This window comes from Seriola dumerili, unplaced genomic scaffold (genome assembly GCF_002260705.1).
Source record: "Seriola dumerili isolate Sdu_G_001 unplaced genomic scaffold, Sdu_1.0 BDQW01000295.1, whole genome shotgun sequence".
Lineage (NCBI taxonomy): Eukaryota > Metazoa > Chordata > Actinopteri > Carangiformes > Carangidae > Seriola > Seriola dumerili.
Genome location: NW_019174550.1, coordinates 1,818,185 through 1,835,448, shown reverse-complemented (window position 1 = coordinate 1,835,448; position 17,264 = coordinate 1,818,185). Strand labels below are relative to the sequence as shown.

General features: G+C 44.3%; 1 protein-coding gene across 1 annotated transcript in view; it reads left to right on the top strand.

Annotated features, from left to right (window-relative positions):
• Positions 1-12,008: 12,008 nt before the first annotated feature.
• The window catches only part of LOC111231352 (ephrin-B2-like), an 85,515-nt gene continuing 80,259 nt past the window's right edge, over positions 12,009-17,264 (top strand). Inside the window, exon 1 of the mRNA XM_022758412.1 lies at positions 12,009-12,157. Within this exon, the coding sequence (XP_022614133.1) occupies positions 12,009-12,157 (149 nt within the window). The remainder of the gene's footprint in view (positions 12,158-17,264) is intronic.

Genomic DNA, 17,264 nt, shown 5'->3' with positions numbered 1-17,264 from the left:
ACCTACTGTAACCTCAGCCTAACTTTGCTTTTTTTTCTTTTCTTTTTTTTAATCAACTGGAATAAATTATTTGAGTGTATGTCTTGATCTACACAAATTTTAAATTTGAATGCAGATTTACTTAATTTTCAAATTAGAAAAATATACTTGGTTTACTGGATGTGTCTGTATCATGATGATGATGAGTCAGGTCAGCTGGTGACCGAGGGAATTTAGCGGCAAAACAGGTGCACTAGGTGGAGAAGACTTTTCATAATGGATCATCATTATCATGGAAAACAAACGCTGGAGCAGTGGGACAGCAAAATAAAAAGGCGGAGAAAGAAAAGGATGTCAGAGAAACTGAGATTTAAAAAAAAAAAAAAAAAAAAAACATACCATCTATCTGGACTGTTTTCAACAGTTGGATTGCTGGCATTAACCAAGAGCCTGGAGTGGACGATGGAGGACAGGGACACCCACTCCTTCAGCTGCCCCCCACCTTCATCTCCACCTGAGCCCTGACACTGATGCGGATGTGGCAAGTAGGTTACCAGTTTACCAGCCTCTCAGTCTATCCATTACGTTTTACTTGTTTCATCTGTAAGTTACTTGTAGCTAACTATTTCAACCATAAGTTAGCCTTATCTAACTATTTCAACCATATTGCTAACTATTTTAACTGTAAGTTACTTGTATCTATCTATTTGAACCACAAGTTACTTGTAGGTAACTATTTCAACCATTAGTTAGCCTTATCTAACTATTTCAACCATCATAGCCAACTATGTTATCCATAAGTCACTTGCAGCTAACTATTTCAACCATACCTTACTAGCTACTATTTTAACTATAAGCTAACTATCTCAACCACTCAGGCCGGGTTGAAATGACTGACTATTGTAATTTATCTGTTTCTGCTGTTTATTGGTGCGGTGTCTGCCTGCATGTTTCAGAGGAGGGCTGTGGTCAGTATTGCTGGCCGTGTTTCGTTGCTTTCCCTGGCATGGGTATAGAGTATGTGCTAACATGGTTTATTGTTGCTGTATCACTGTACTGATGTTTCTCCGTTTCCTGCTGCTCTGCATGGCTTGTGCTCTGTCTGGAGACCAATGCATGTAAGAAAATAAAAATTATGAACATGTGATAGAATAGATTTAAAAGCAATAAAAACAGCAATACAAGTGAGTTAAAACAAAACTTAGAAAGAAAAGACAAAACAAACGAAATCGATTAGAGGGATAAAAAATTCTGATAATATTATGCCATTCAGCTACACACTTTAAGCTAGTGCAGTGCATTGTTGCTGCTGGCCCAGGAAAGTGTTGTTGTCATGTGTTGTAAATCCTGTATGATAGGATATATCTACAGGTGTTGACACTGTCCTTCAGGTTGTGATCATAGTCTGTCGCCTGTCAGTGTAAAATCCTGTATAAGCTACAGGTGTTTCCAACAGGTTTGAGCTTGCATTCTTACTCCAGGCCTGGCCAAAATAAACTAACTATACAATTAATGCACTTTTAATAGTTCACTGAAAACGTTTTTTTTCTTTTTTTTCTTTTTTTATACTTTAGTGAAAATATTTTTGCTTGTCACTTTGGGGATATGGGTGTAGATTGATACCAGAATGTCTCAACTTTAAAATGTCCACTGCGCAAGAATGATAATGTCCTCTTGGCATTCAGTGTGTCAGTGCTGGCCAGCTGTAATATGATGGTACAAGTTTTTTTTCCTATCAGATTCTTTGCCTCAAGGCTAACCGCTCTTTTACAGTCCACTATTTTTTTTTTTTTTTTTAAATTTTGTTCTCTCCTTTTGCTTTATTTAATTAATTTTTTTTGGCCACACTGGGTCAAATCTCATGACAAATGTGACAAAACCGCATATGTTTGATTCACTTGAGACAAAACTTTCTAAATCCATTACTGTACACCTCTGAAATGTACAACTACGGTTTTCCTAAATGTTAAATTGAGCTTGGATTTCCATTGTCACAGCATTTCCTCCCTGGGCTGCAACCACAAATTGCATAAGATAGATATTGATTTAAATATTAAAAGTTTTCAGCGTTCAAGTCTAAAGATTTTTAAGAAGCTTATCCACCCTGCCAATAATGAGATTCTAGAGGAAACCCTTAACTATTGTCGTCCTTAATTAACTTCAGAATACATTGTATGTATAGAAAATGGAGTCTGTGCCATGTCAGCCAAACTTTGGTGCTGTCACACAGACGACAGCGAAGCCATTATCTTCATCCCAAGGTGGCTGCAGTGTAGTCTTTCCACTTATGCAGTTAATGAGCCAATCCACATCAAGTGTTCTGTGTTTCTGTGTTCTGTGCTTCCATTTATGTCGCATCCTGAGTGAGTCTCCATGGCCTTGCATAAGTGCCTTCCATTAGACTGGCACACACACACAAACTTAACAGTCCCAGCACTCATCACCAGAAAGTGTGCAGAATAGTAAGTAATGGGATCTTGATATTAAGAAAGACATTTGAAAACAATTATTCAAATGGCCGTCTGCCTGTTGAATCTCCTAATCCCACAGTGAAGCACTCAAGCAAACACTCAGCGGTGTGACCCCAGCTGAATTAGCATGGAGGAAGAAGGGGAGCACACGCAGCTCTGAAGCCGGAGATGCTAAAACGTCTAGACTGCTCTCTGGTTTGTCACTCTCATGCTGACTTTGAAACGAAAAGGCTTTTTAGAACATGAGGCAGAGGGAACAGATTTCCTGTAGCTTTTAGAGGTTGTCATACATGGCATTTCTCAAAATGTCAAAGGGACAGCTCCTTTATCTCCGAGAGACTTTGAATGTATTTGGCAGGCGCTTAGCGCAGGGCTTCACTCTGACCTGGCTCCGACACCTTAGGGAAGTAGAGGTGTTGCATCCAGTTTTCCTCAGACTTAATACATTTTGTGATGCATACACACAACTGCCACTTCATTTGGTACACCTCTCCGTTTACAGCTCGGGCTTTTAGGAAACGTGTCACTTAAATTAAGTGCGAGGCATTCAGACGGATCTCAACCGGATCATATCTGGGCACTGGAACAAGATTTGCAGCCAGCTTGTAGCACCAAAAAAGACGCATGACTTTCTGTGTGATGTGACCCTGTCGAATCTGTGCTTCCCAGATTTGGTTGTATCAGTGACAGATACGTGCTACCAGTAATGAACTGGCCACTGACCGTATACATTTAAATCAGTCATCATCCTGCTCATCAGCCTATTTCACTCACCCGAAGGAGGAAGGGAAATTTTGCAGTGGTAGCTCGTGAAATCCCAGACAGGTTTGACAGCAGTCAGAGCAGCATGAGGTTGGGGAAACACAGCAAAGCTGTAAAGAGTACTCCAGCAATTGAATATTACACTCTCATAAAGTTGAGGAACTAAGTGGAAAGGTCAAAGCTTTAGTCCCTGATAGTGGTGGAAAGTAAGAAAGTACATCTACTCGTACAGTTTTGAGTATTTCCAGAGGGAAATGGTGAACTTTTTCCCATTTAATTACTACATCTAATTGACTAATTAACTCTGTAAAGATTCAGATTTTATATTGAAAACATGGTTAGCTGAAGATATGACCCTGATGACTTGATCAAACTGCCCAACTGTTCAACCAAGTTAAAATTAGCTTCACCAGTAAATTAAAATGCTCTTTGTTGAATGATAATAATCTTGCACTATCTATGACACTGACTGGGGCTCATGAAGACTGACTGCTTAATACTTAATACTTACTTCTATACAAGTAAAATCATTTTTCCTTGTAGCATTATATTTTAGTCATGCTAGCAGCATGGCTGTGTGTTGGCCTGGTGATGTTTGTGGTTTTGAGAGAAATGTCTTAACAGCTCTTGAATTGATTGGCCTCAGTATGAATTGTAATAACTTGGTGACCCCCTCAACTTTTCATCAAGCGCCATGATCAAGGTCGAAATTTCAGTTTGTCCAACCATCTGCAAGATGAGTGACGTATATGGCGCCAGTTAATAATGAGTAGCGTGCTAACATGCTAAACTGTGGTGGTGAACGTGGTAAATATTACCTGCTTAACATCAGCATGTTAGCATTCTGACGCTAGTATTTAGCTCAAAGCACCACTGTGCCCATGTACAGCCTCACAGAGGTGCTAGCGTGGCTTGTTTTAGCAGTGTATTGTTGTCATTGTCAGACTACATGCATTTCCTATCTGCAGATGAATCAGTGGCTTCTTCTGTTAACACTAGTTACGATGGGAACTAAATCCCAAAATAATGAGCATGTATCAGAACCTTTGTTCGCAGTCTGTAGTGGAATGTAATTTTCACGTTGCCACATTTTCTACTCATTATAGATGGACCAGTCTGAAGTTCAGATGACTTGAGGTTTTCCTTACAAAGCCTGAATCTGCAGGGATATTTTTATAAGTCCCAGCCAGCCCATTTCATCAGCTGCCAAAATAGCCGCGTTCCTATGAATACATCCCATTTCCATTCCAAAAGGCTGCGGCGGTGATTGACGCGTCCTTGTTCTCTGGTTTACATTAGATGTGAAAATAATTGGCACCTGTATTCCTGCACATGCTCTGAAGCCAGGGAAAAGCACAGCACCAGAGGTTTAATTTCACTCCGGAGTCTGATCCCCTCCTATTCACTCCAGATGTGGAGGCACACACATGGATATCTATCTAAAGTAGCTGGGAAGATTAACACGGAGTAAAGATCTGTCATATCATCATACTCTTCTGTTGCTGACACGTAGTTCTGCATTGATATTTTTCTCATTGATGTATAAGCCCTCACACAGAATATCAGCTTAAGATATGTACTCACATGTGTGCCTCTACCGTCCTTCTACCCTTCACGTCATCCTCTTCTCATCATCTCATCCGCTCCCAATCTCCTCTTCCTGCTCTCCACACATTCCCTCTGGCGATCTCCATAGCTAGTTATCATGAGGGTGAGCCTATTGAAGTACTTTAAGCATCCAGTATCCCAGCCGGCCCCGACAGATTGGATGTGATTTTTGGAGGTTTAGCAGGATGTGCGATGCCCAAGGAGAGTAATTGCTTGTGTAATTGCACTCTGGGGAAAGGTAGAGCAGCAGGGCCTAAACTCATCCTTCTACCTGCCCTCGGGCTGCATGGGCAACTCTTGTCCCAGCATCTGACCATTCTTTACACCTTTTCCATAACCGCCCTCCCTCCCTCTTTCCCCTCTCCACAGTGGCTGGAGGGGAGGTTTATGGAGGATTCAGCGGTTGAGAAGGCTGGAAGCAGAGTGGTGTCAGGGGGAGCAGGTGGAGCAGTGGGCCAGGTCAGAAGAGCTCTGCAAGGGGCTGAGGAGACAGATGGAGGAGGAGATTAGGGGGAGCAAGGAGGCGCCCTGTTGTTAAAATGAAAAGGGAGGCAGAGAAGGGGAGAAGAAGACACGCAGAGGATCTAAAAGCCAAAAGTCCAAGTACTGGAGGATGTGTGTTTGTGTGTAAGAGTGCTTCTCGTAATGAAAGAAGGATTAGGAAAATCCTCTCAAGTGGTAACATTGTGTGTGTGGACTTATAATGAAACGATAAGGCTATGTAGTTCCATTTTTTTAAAAGTCTAAACAATTTCCTAGAACAGCTTGGAAACTGTTTTTTAACAAACATTACTCAGAGAGGGGGAAATAGTGGAGGTGTTTGAGGCTATTTTCGGTGGCAAATTAATGAACATTTGGTGCAGACGTGAGTATTTAAAGCAGCAAGAAAGTAATGTGGGAATGATTTTAAATTAAACTAGATTGGCCATGATCGTATTAACGAAGGAGCGTGTTACCCAGTGCAACAGTGTGGCTCATGTATATGTGTCGAATAGTTTTAGGACAATAAAAAACTATTAATCTGACTGCGGGACTACAGAGTATATCAGACTGTGGATACGCAGACAATACTTATCAATAGGATCAGCTCATTTTTTTTGGTTTTGAACCCTCTGTGGGATTTGTTGATTGTAATAAAATATAGAATATCTCCAGCCTTGTGATTTAAAGTTAGTATAAGGTTTAGTTCAGGACTGGGATTTTAGTCCTGCTTCACAACCTGATTCAAAGATTTACACCTGGGATGCAAGGAGAATACATCCGAGTACAACCATCACTACTGTCTGGTAGGACTGTAAATCAGTGCAGTGTCCTGATGTCATACTGTGTTCTAGTAGTATACTGCAGCGGTTATCAGCCAGGGGGTTGGGACCCTTCCAGGGCGATAAATCTGAGGGGTTGCAAGATGATCAGTTGGACAGGAAATTATCGTCTGGTACTCGAAGCTCTAGGTTTTCTCTGCAATCATTGTTTGTTTTGCTGTGAAATGCTAGCCTCTAACACAAACCAAGAGGTTCAGAGGAGATAAATCACAATTTGGATTAAGTGCTCACAGCTCGTACATACTCTGTATTCAACCTGTAAGAGGCTGCAAGCAGACTTTTGAGGTTCACCAGCCAAAAAGGTTGGACACCACAGTTATATATTAGCTTATATAGTATGTAGTAGTTTCCAAAGCTTTCAGCTACATTTTTTACCTTCCCCATTGGATGGAGTTGCTCAATTGTCAAAGACATGGGTTTGTGTGTTTGTTTGTTTGTCCGGTGAGAACATGTGAACAAAGAAGGTCTCTGGCATCTGATGTAAATAGCCTATTCTATTTTTCTCGAGTCATCCAGTGACTCCTGGTTGATGTCTTTGATCAATTCTCAGACAAAAAAAACAAAACAATAGGTGTCTAAAAGTACAAGACTTGTACTGATGGATGTCAATCAGACTGAGATTTTGAAATGTCATTTTTGATAGATCTTAACAAAGACAAAGCCTGAGGACTGAAAATGAAAACCTGTGATTTCGGCTAAGCTACAACTTAGTCTATGTCTCATGATGTCACTAAACTAAGATGGATGTGTCTAACTAGAATATATTTTTCTTAGTAACTGGTGCAGAGTTGATCATAAGATTTTCTAGCCAATCACCATAGAAACAACCAGATGATACAGATGAGTCTGTGTAATTTTGCATAGTGCAGCTTAAAGGTTAAGGGCTTGATTTGAGTTTCGGGGTTAAAATTAGAGGTAGATCTGGGTAAATTCAGAGAGGGGCTGGCATCAGAGGTTGGAGAAGGACTGTAGTCAATGGAAGATCCTCATAAGTATAGCTAAAGTAGCAGAAACACAGACACTGATTAAGTATGCAACTCTAAGTAGGTGTGTGAGAGGGATCAACTGTCAGGTACAAATTGTTTACTGATGCAGAATCAGCGAGTCAGTGTGAACGATCCATATGTGTAATCTGCACATCACATGTTGCACAGCCCCTCACCTCTCCTCATTTAATCCCCCCCCCCCCCGCGTGTCTCTGTTGTAGGAAGATACAAGCAAGTGTGTGTGTGTGAGTGTGAGTGTGAGTGTGTGAGAGGAGGAGGAAGCTCACAGGGACAGACAGATGCTGAAGGATAAAGATGTGCAGCTGAGATCTATCAACTGCAAGGCAGGCGAGGGTGCATGCTCTGACACCAACCCACATCCTCATGCACACACACACACACACACACACACACACGCACGCACGCACATTTCTGTACCACCCTCGATGTGAATTTCATTCCCATCAGGGAGCATGTTTTCCTGTCTGAGGTCTTTGTATTGCCTCCACTGTGGGCGTCTGTGCTGGTTTGTGAGTTTGTGCGTGTCTATTGTTAACCTTAACCCTTATGCTACATGCATAATGTTAACCATGCACTTACTGTAATTGCTTATGCTTGCATATATACATGTAGTGTGAAAGTGATGCATGCATGCTTAATTTTGTGTAAATGTGTGTATGCATGTGTGTGTGGTGAAGTCTGGCAGCTGGAGCAGACTGTAGTTAGATTCACCAGGGAGAGGATGCGGTTATGAAGAAGAGTTGAAGGTCGGTGCAGTAAATGAGGTCAGCGTGAATAAATGAGCACTAATAAACAGGCACACCAGCAGCGATACATCTTCAAATTCCTTCCTTTCCACTCATGCATCATTCCAGAAAGTGTATTCATTTGTTCAGGTCTATGGCAGATCTGATGTAGGTGGTATCTTAAAGCTCTGCAGTTTTTAAAAACTGAGTCATCGTCAACGCACACACAAACGCAGCGAGAGCCACAAACCAGCCAGTTTTCCCACACAGATAGATTCCCAGACAGAGCAGAAGGTTTGTTTTTCATGCCAGCTCCACCTCTGAACTGCTGTTGTCTCTAAACCAGTCTGCCTTCCTCCACTACATTTAGCTCTGTCATCTGCCCTGCCAAGGTTTCCAGAGGTCAGTGCAACAGAACCAGCTCCATCTCTGCTGTCTTTTTCTTTTTTTCCTTCTCTCTCTCTCTCTCTCTCTCTCTCTCTCTCTCTCTGCCCAGCTCTATAAAATCTCCCTGCTCTATTTGTTTCTTGTTTGGATCTTATAACCTGCAATTACAATTCGTGTTGAAAGCATGCTGTAATTTTGCAACGCAGAGGAAATGTCTGAGTTTTTCTCTTACTTGCAGACTATCTTTCAGCCTGCACACCCTGGTTTTAACCCCTGTAAGATCACTCATCTGCTCTGCTGAGGTGCTCTTCTTGAGCAAGACACTGAATCCTTGCCAGCTTCAGGTCTGCTCTTCCTGTAGACATGACTCTCCTATAATTTTTTATCCTCCCTCCCTGAGCTCCCCTCTATCTCTGTCTCACTTTCATTTATTTCTTTTCTCTCCCTGGCTGTGCAGGAACAGCGGGAGGTGTTTCTGGTGCATCAGGTTTTTCCTCCCTCTGTTGTTTTTAAGTGAAATATTTTCAGTGAAAAGTATTAGAGCTCTCTTCCCCTTTGTTTGTTTCTCTCTGTATATATCCGTAGCTGTGTACAGTTTGGAGAGCTGATTGATTGCTTTACTAAAGTTTTGCAGGCAGTTGTGGAAGTCATGGAAGAACCAAGGTCTTTGCACAGAATGGATTTCTTTGATGGAAATGTCACGCAAGCACTATTTGGACAGTGAAATCACAAAAGTATCAGTTTATGTAAGTAAAAGCATTTTGTAGTCAATTGGACTTTTTTGAAAGGAAATGAAATCCCGGACTCTCTCTTATGTTGGGTATACACTACGATTTTGGGCTGTCCCAGGTATACTATATATATAGTATAGCATCACAGATGGATGAAGCACGCTGATGACGTTTTGATTCTTGTATAATGACTTGCGTTGTACCCTATGATTCAGCAGGTGTTATCATCGTACAGTCTACATACTTGACGTACTTGACCAACTTCATATCGTATCCAAGTTTTTTGGATCCATGACGCATAGTGTGGCTTGTAATAACCTTCTAGGACTGCTGACGTCTCTTGTCATCATGAAGAAAGTTTCAGTCCAAGATAACCCTGATGACATCACTGTGACATCATCAGGGTTTTGTTATTTTGAAAGCTTCCTCAAGAGCTACAAAAGACATTACATAACTGTTTCTACAGGCTGAGTATAGTACTCAGTGAGTGAACTGATCTTCATGTGTAGTGGAGTGCTCCTCTGTGACTAGGTTTGAGTTCCAGTCCTTTTTTGAAGGTTGGATTTTCTTCAGCACAGTAAAGCAGGAAAACACACGTGTTGTTTCTCAGATGCAGCTTTGGAAATCTGTACGATTACATGATGTGTAGGTTGTTAACACTGAAGGATATCACCGTTCTTTTTGGTCTATAGTTGTGGTCTACACCATCAGACAGAGCAGTCTGGATCATGCTCTCTATCTGCCACATGGGGGCAGTACAGCCACAGTTTAGATAGTCTTCCATTCTCCATCTCATACATGTTTCTGTGTGTGTATGGGTGATTCAGTGACAGTGTTCCTGGTGACCGGGGCCCCAGCGTAAACATCGGTGTGTGTGTGTGTGTGTGTGTGGCCCTCAGCAGGGCCTGTCTGTCACCCAGCTTGTCCTGCACCTCATCAAGCTGAACGGCCACTTTGAAGTGTTGTTGCTGGATGCTGGGACTCTTCCCCTGCTCTGTCAACAGGAGGACAGAGAGAGAGGAGAGAGCCACATCCACACACACACACACACACACACACACACAGAGAGGGGATTCTTTTTGTTTAGACTGGGCTGCAGACATATGAGGTGACTCCAGTCCAGTGATCACAAGTGACGCCATGATTCTTTTCCCGGAAGTTTTTCCCTCATCACCGTGGTTTTCAATATTTTTCCTGAAATGTGCAAGTTACTCGCTGTGTGACTGTGTAATTCTACTTTATCCTTTTAAAATATAGCTATAATATCCCTCTAATATCTAATCAGGACTTATGATATGAGCTCATGCTGTACCTCGTTGCACATTTCATCTATAATAAATCTTAAACACTCCTTCAGGGACTTAGCGTGGCTGTGACATTTGTATAATAGCCTTCTAAAATTCCAGCTGGACTTTTTTTCAATACAATCCACTTCCAGTGGCCCATGTGATGCCCAGTGGGGGCGCTCTTGCTCTTCCGTCATGGCGCTGAGCAGAGGAGTGCGTACGTCGGTGAGCGTCTAGAGAGGTGGTGGTGGTGAGGAGGGGGGAGGGGGGGGGGGGGGGCTCTTCTTCACCGTTTGAAAGGAGGCAGAATAGAGCGCCAGGGAGTCCAGAGGTCCGAGTCGGGGGGCCCCTGAAACCCAGAGAGGAGGAGGAGAGAGGAGGTGCTGAAAGGGACTCGATACCGCCCCCCCCCGAAAAAGCCTGGAAGAATTGCGCTCCGTCAGTGCGCCCTGCCTGCCAGTCGGAGGATGGGGATTTTTTTTCCCCATTCATCCACGTCCCCTTTTTCCCTCCTCCTTCTCTCAAACAAGCCAGTCGGTCTGTCAATGTGCTGCGAGCATTAGGGCAAGTCAAACCAGTGGGATTTTGAGGCAGAGAGACGGATGAGATAACGAATGAAGCGCTTTCCTCTGGCGGAGCAGCGACACATCCAGCTCTCCAAATGATGCGCTACATCAGATAGGCGTCAATTTCCAACAGGGACTGATGCTCATAACTCGCATCTTCTTTTTTTTATATTTCTTCACAAGTTTCACGTTGGCCTTTGTGCGACGTTAGAGTGGAGGTGCTTTTCTAGCTCTTTGGTTTGTTTCTCCCTCAGTTTTCTTGTGTTGCGGCGTGAATTGATTCCTGGATTTATCATCGATTTGGATCCTGATTTTGTTTTTTTTGTCTTTTTGTTTTTTTTGTTTTTTTTTTGTTTTTTAATTTTCAACGAGTCCATTGCTGCAAGGATTTACAAGCCGTGTGTATTTTACAAAGAGGAGAATAAGGATTGTAATGCGCACTGACTAAGCCCACCGAGCATCAACATGTCTTTATGAGGATGGAGCCGTGGACACGAGTGACATCTTTTCCGTTTTAAACGCTTTACCTTCACAGTTTTTGGCCTGATCGCGACTGTTTCCCTCTCACAGACTGACAATATCTCTTTTCAGTCCAGCCTGATATGTTGGGAGGTAGATCTTCTAACGAGAAAACAAGGTAATGGGAGAGAAATCACACAGAGTCGGCACAGAGAACAAGGGAACATTGTTCGGAAAAAGACAATTAGGGCGCACCGAAAGGCAGCAGAAATAGCTTTTGGGTGGCGAAAAATTTCAGAAAATTCGATTCAGTGGAGTTATATTTGTGCCGAGGAGCAGTGATTTGCAAAAAAAAAAAAAAAGGAGGACTTATGACAAATTAACGGGAAAGTCATGGGATTGGCACCGAAATAGTACCGATCGTGGACGCGCAGAAAAGAAGAAGAAGAAAAAAAAACCCCGTCATTTTGGAGATCCAGACGCACGGATTGAACAAGTTTCTCCTGCACATTTGAGAGTGTGTTTTTGGGTCGATCCAGTATAATCTGATGCATTTGGGATCCATGAGGTTGTATACGGCAGGCTTTCACTCCACACTCTGACTGTCTCTACCTATAGCCTGATCGGCTGTAGTCGCACATCCATTGTTTTAAGAGTGTCCTTGCAACAGCATCGAAAGCAGAAAATATTGCCCATTTCAGTTAGATGGGGCTGCATATGCTGGGTGTCAGGGTTGAAATGGCGTGTCGAGGACATGGGAATGGATTGGGAATCCTGCTGGTATTCTTACTGGATTTACTGGGGACGACTGCCAGCAATATGGAGCCCATCTACTGGAATTCCCTGAACGAAAGGTAAGAGCAGTTCTCACTTGCAGACCTTTTTCAAATTTCACTGGCTGTCTAATTGCAGGTTTGAACTTGAAGCTTTCGAGTCCAGACCTGACAGAATAATTAGTTCAGCTGCGTGTCCGAAGTGTAAAATGCAACTTCTGCCGACAGGAGGGGATTATAGGAAACATTAAATGAATGCAAGTAGCTCTAAATGCACCACTAAGTGCCTTGTAGTAATGCAACATGAAATGCAAAACACCATAAAGTTGGATAATGGCAGTAATTCAGTGTGCAGGCCTACCGCAGGCACAATCCCTCCGAGGGCATTAACGATTTTTTTTTTTTAAATATTTTTTTATTAACGTTTCTATTTGGCCAATTCGTCGCACTCTCCTCACTCCGTGGTTATTGTTTGTGATCCAGCGGAAGGTGAAAACAGCGTCGCTCGATGAACGTACACACCGTGAGTTGGAGCGAACCGCTCTGCTCCACAGCTGCTCTGAATTTGCCACACTCACATTAATTATCGTGGATAATCCAGCTGTAGCTCTTCTTATTGGTAAAGTCGCTGTAAGCTGCAGGCGCAGAGATGGAGGCTGTGTGTAGGATAATAAAGACGTGTGTGATGCTCTAATTGCTGCTGCTGAATGACCTTGATTAAAGTCCAGGCCCTGGCCCGCGGGCCTCTCAAACACCCGAGTCTGCCCACTCGGCTACACTCATTTGCATTTTCTCTTGCCTCTGGAAAAGGTGTCAGGCATTAGCTGAGGAAATGTCATTTTAAACACCTCTAGGCCGTCCGGCCTTAACAACTGACACTACTTTTCTCACACCTCTGCCAATTTCCCTGTGTCTGAATAGGCTGCCTGGTTGTTGGGGGGGGGGGGGGGGGGGCTGAGAATAACAAGGCGTCTTGTATGGTGGTGAGGGGTGGCTCCTGACTACATTTGTGGGGACGAAGTGGAACAGTGATATTTTTCAGGCCATCAAATCCACTTGGAGGGAACACTGATCCCGAATAGCCCCTTTCTTATAGCTTTACCTACATTACTGACTTTATAATAAAAAAAATTTAAAAAAAAATCTAGAAAAGCAAATTGAAAGTCACTCAGGCGGACTCATGGCAGCCTACCAAACCTTCCCATCCCCAGGTCACACCCATGCCAGGAGCTTTTTCAGAGACTACCAGGTTTTCTATGCGTCCATGTGCTGTAGGCTATGGCCTGCGCGGTTTCTCCCCTCTCCACAGATGTGACTGTGCGTGGGCCCCCGCTGTGGAGCCAGGCATGAAGCCCTTAATGAGGGCTTTTTGTCAGCAGTGGGTGGATTCGCCCAACAGGGAGTAGAGTTGGACACGGGAGGGTAATTTTCAGTGAGAAGCTAACAGCCTGGGCTTTTGAGGCCTTACAGGTGATTCCACGCCATTGTCTCCTAATGGAGTTTAGAGTTAGGTGGGTGTCGGGGTTTAGTGAATGGGCCTGGCTGGCAATTAGAGGGGTGGTGGCTTTGACGCTAGACTCCACAGTCATTTTCACAGATTTGCTCACTCATATATTCAAAATACAAAGCCTATTGTATACTATGAAGCTTATTCATGAAGCTTACTATTCATAGTTAATCAGCTTAGTCATTCCTCCAGTTTATTTTCTTGGCCCCTTTACACACTTCCATGTACTTGTTTCTCCTCGCTCTCTACACAACAAGAGTGCCACTTTAGCTTCAGCTGCCTCAGGGCAAAATAGGTTTTGGCCCTGGGCTGAAATATGTTGAGAGCCCATGCATGTCCAAGCAGCGCACATCTTCCAAGGACGAGGTCCTGAGCCCACCCACATCTGGTTTGTTCTTCTAAAACGAGGCGAAGAGTAAGCAGAAGCAGTCGTCTGTATCAATCAGGCGCAGGGGCGCATGTATGGTTCACATCTTGTCTGTGTAGCAAATGGACTGTCACGTTGTTAACCTCTAGACCTCTGCTGGATGTACTGCTTTGAAGTTTAGACTGTCCACCTGCAGCTCCCCTCCACCTCTCCTCCCATCTTTCTTTCCGCCTCTGTGAGCAATCTCCCGCTCCTTCTCTTCCCCGCTCTCACCTCGCCTCTCTCTTTCACCGGTTTCACCCTCGGTCTTGTATTTTTTCCTTCTCTCATGCTGCCTCTATTTCTGCTCTCCTGTCCGTCCCCGCTTCCTCCTCCGTCCTCGTCCTTCTCTCCCGTCTTTTTCCTCCCTGTCACATTCTGTCTGTCTCTATCTCTGCCCCCCCACCCCACCCCACCCCCCCTTTCAGTGCGGTGAACAGACGTAGCAAATTGGAAACATGTGTCACATCCAGCCACTAATTATGGCGCTACAGCAGCCACTGACGCACCCAAAGATGTGTTAGGAGTGACAGAGGTGAGGGGGGGGGGAGAAGGCACCCATGGGTGTAGGGGTGGATACAGATGCCTCAGATTCTTACGCCTGTTTAATTCCTGGAATACATAACAAATAAAATGAGCGAGCCGACTTAAGTTACAGTAAATATAGTAGAAAAACGCTTACGGTCATCAAATGCTGCATCCACCCTTTTTATTGATTGCTCCATCAGTTGAAATTACTCCGGCCCGACAGAAAGAAAAGAGACAGAGGTGTTCAGGGAGGAATATAAACAGAGACAGGTGCCAGGAGGTGAAAGAGAAACAGAGGGAGCGGTAGAGAGAGCAGAGTGGGGGTAGAGATACTCCTAACCCTAAGTAAATCAATACCAGTTAAGACTCAAGTGCCAATACAGGTTCTGCTTGAGGAAGAGAGAACTGAACCAGAACGATCACCTTGGGAATAGCCCCCCCACCCTCCCCCCACCCCACACACAAATACATTATCCTTATCTCAGCATCTGCTATTATCGGCCTTACACAGCCGCCCTAATGAAAGATCGAATCTTACATTACTGCTCAGGGGTTTAGTGGGGGGTGAAGTAGAGTGGATGCTGGGGTGGCAGGTGACCCACACACTTGGGACCACACTGTAGGTCACACTGATGGGCACACACACCGAGAGAGAGAGAGAAGAGAGAGAAAAAGAATTCATGTGGAGAGGCTGTTGGCTTTGGTCACTCATCTGATCGCAGCATATGGAGTTTTGTAGTTTTTGGCCCTTTTGCAAGTTTGATTTCAGTGTCTGTTCTTAAGGCCAAACCCTCTCAGTCCCCCCCCCCCCCTCCCTCCGCTCTCCCTCTCTCTGTCTTTTCCTCTCTTTCCATACTTTAGTAAACGGCTGTAGATTATTGTAAACGGCTGCTGAGGGTGGGCGTCGTCTCGCTCGGCGCTCGCGGTGACTTGTAATACAACTATTCCCCCCCAAGATCCACATTAAAATTTAATCCCCCCTTCCCGTTTCTCAATAATTCATTAATCGCCGGCTAATTGGCGCCGGATAAAAGACTAGCTAACTAGGCTAAGTGTTTCGACTACAAAAAACCAGAGAAAAGACTCCAAAAAAAAAAAAAAACCCCAAAAAAAAAAAAAAAAAAAAAAAAAAATCACTGGAAATCTTCTTGGTGAGGGCTCTGTGGGACTGAGCACGGAGAGCGGAATAAGTGTTAGTAGGTCAAACAGGGTGTCGTATCAAAGGAGCAGCTTTTCAACACCCGTTTATTGATTGTTTGTATGTTTGAAACGCCACACCCAGTTTAACCAGGGTGAAATCCACCCAAACTGTAGGCCGCCCCCCCCACCCCCACCCCACTTCATGAATAATGCATGCGAACACCGAGGCTTTTTCTGGGCTGTGTGGACAAGTTAGCAGCAGCCTGGTAAGCCTACATGCATCCTTAGGGTAAATGATTAGAGAATATCCACTGGGTAATTTTATTTTAGGAGCGAGGAGTGTAAAAACAAGAGCAGGAATGTAGAGGAGAGAAGAATATGAACCATATTGCCTGAGCTGCCTGCTAAAAGGGAGCAGGCAGCAGTTCACAACCCCACCCCCACCCCTGCACGCCTCACCCTCACCCTCACCCCACCCCTCCCAAACACACACACCCCATCTCCCTCACTCTCTTCCTCTTCCTCCCCTCTTGTGTGTGTAACTTTACGAGCTGAGAGCAACAGGAGCTGTGAAAAGAGGTTTCAGCTGATGTGGCAGAATGGAAAGGCCAGGGGAAGGAGAGGGAGAAGAAGGGAGCCAATCTGGCCACAGGCTGCAGTCTTTTTCTCTCTCTGTCTGTCTTCGTCTCTGTCTTTCTCTGGGCACCGCAGGCCGGCAGATGTACACACAGGTATGCAGCCGGACTGTGGAATTACAGACATGCGAAAGAGACTGGTCCGTCGCAGCCGCGCGTTCTCCAACAGATGCCTGCGCGCATACGCGTAAATGAGCCTCGGGGGGCTCGACCTCCCCCTCCCATCTCTGTCGGACACATGTGTAAAGAGTGTGTGGTCCTAATGTATCTCCTTTGTTGCATGTGCAAGTGAGCATTGAACACACACTGCTACCGCTAGACGGTAAACAGATGAGGGCACATGTGTGCACATACACACACGGAGACACAGACACACACACACACACACAGGAGAGGTGAGGAAATTGGCAGGCGTAACGGACTGTTGTTCCACTCGGAATTCATTCATTATTTTATCACTCGATTATAAGTTTATTTGGCAGGGGCAGCGCACATTCATCAACATCATAACAGCTATAAAGTGGCGTTGTAAATATGCTGGGGTTGGCTAAAGAACTAATTTACTTCCCCAGTCCCTTGGGCTTTAGAAGTGACTTTGGGATTTTGGTAATTGTTAAAAGTGCTGATGATTAGGATGAAGGAGATTAAAAGCGTGTGGCTGGTTCGGAGCGTTGGAACGCATGCAGAAACAAGAAACTTTATTCCCTGGAAACATATGCAGAGCACACAGACGCACACATTCACTGAGGTGGTAGTGGTAACAGTAATNGCCCCCCCCACCCCCACCCCACTTCATGAATAATGCATGCGAACACCGAGGCTTTTTCTGGGCTGTGTGGACAAGTTAGCAGCAGCCTGGTAAGCCTACATGCATCCTTAGGGTAAATGATTAGAGAATATCCACTGGGTAATTTTATTTTAGGAGCGAGGGAGTGTAAAAACAAGAGCAGGAATGTAGAGGAGAGAAGAATA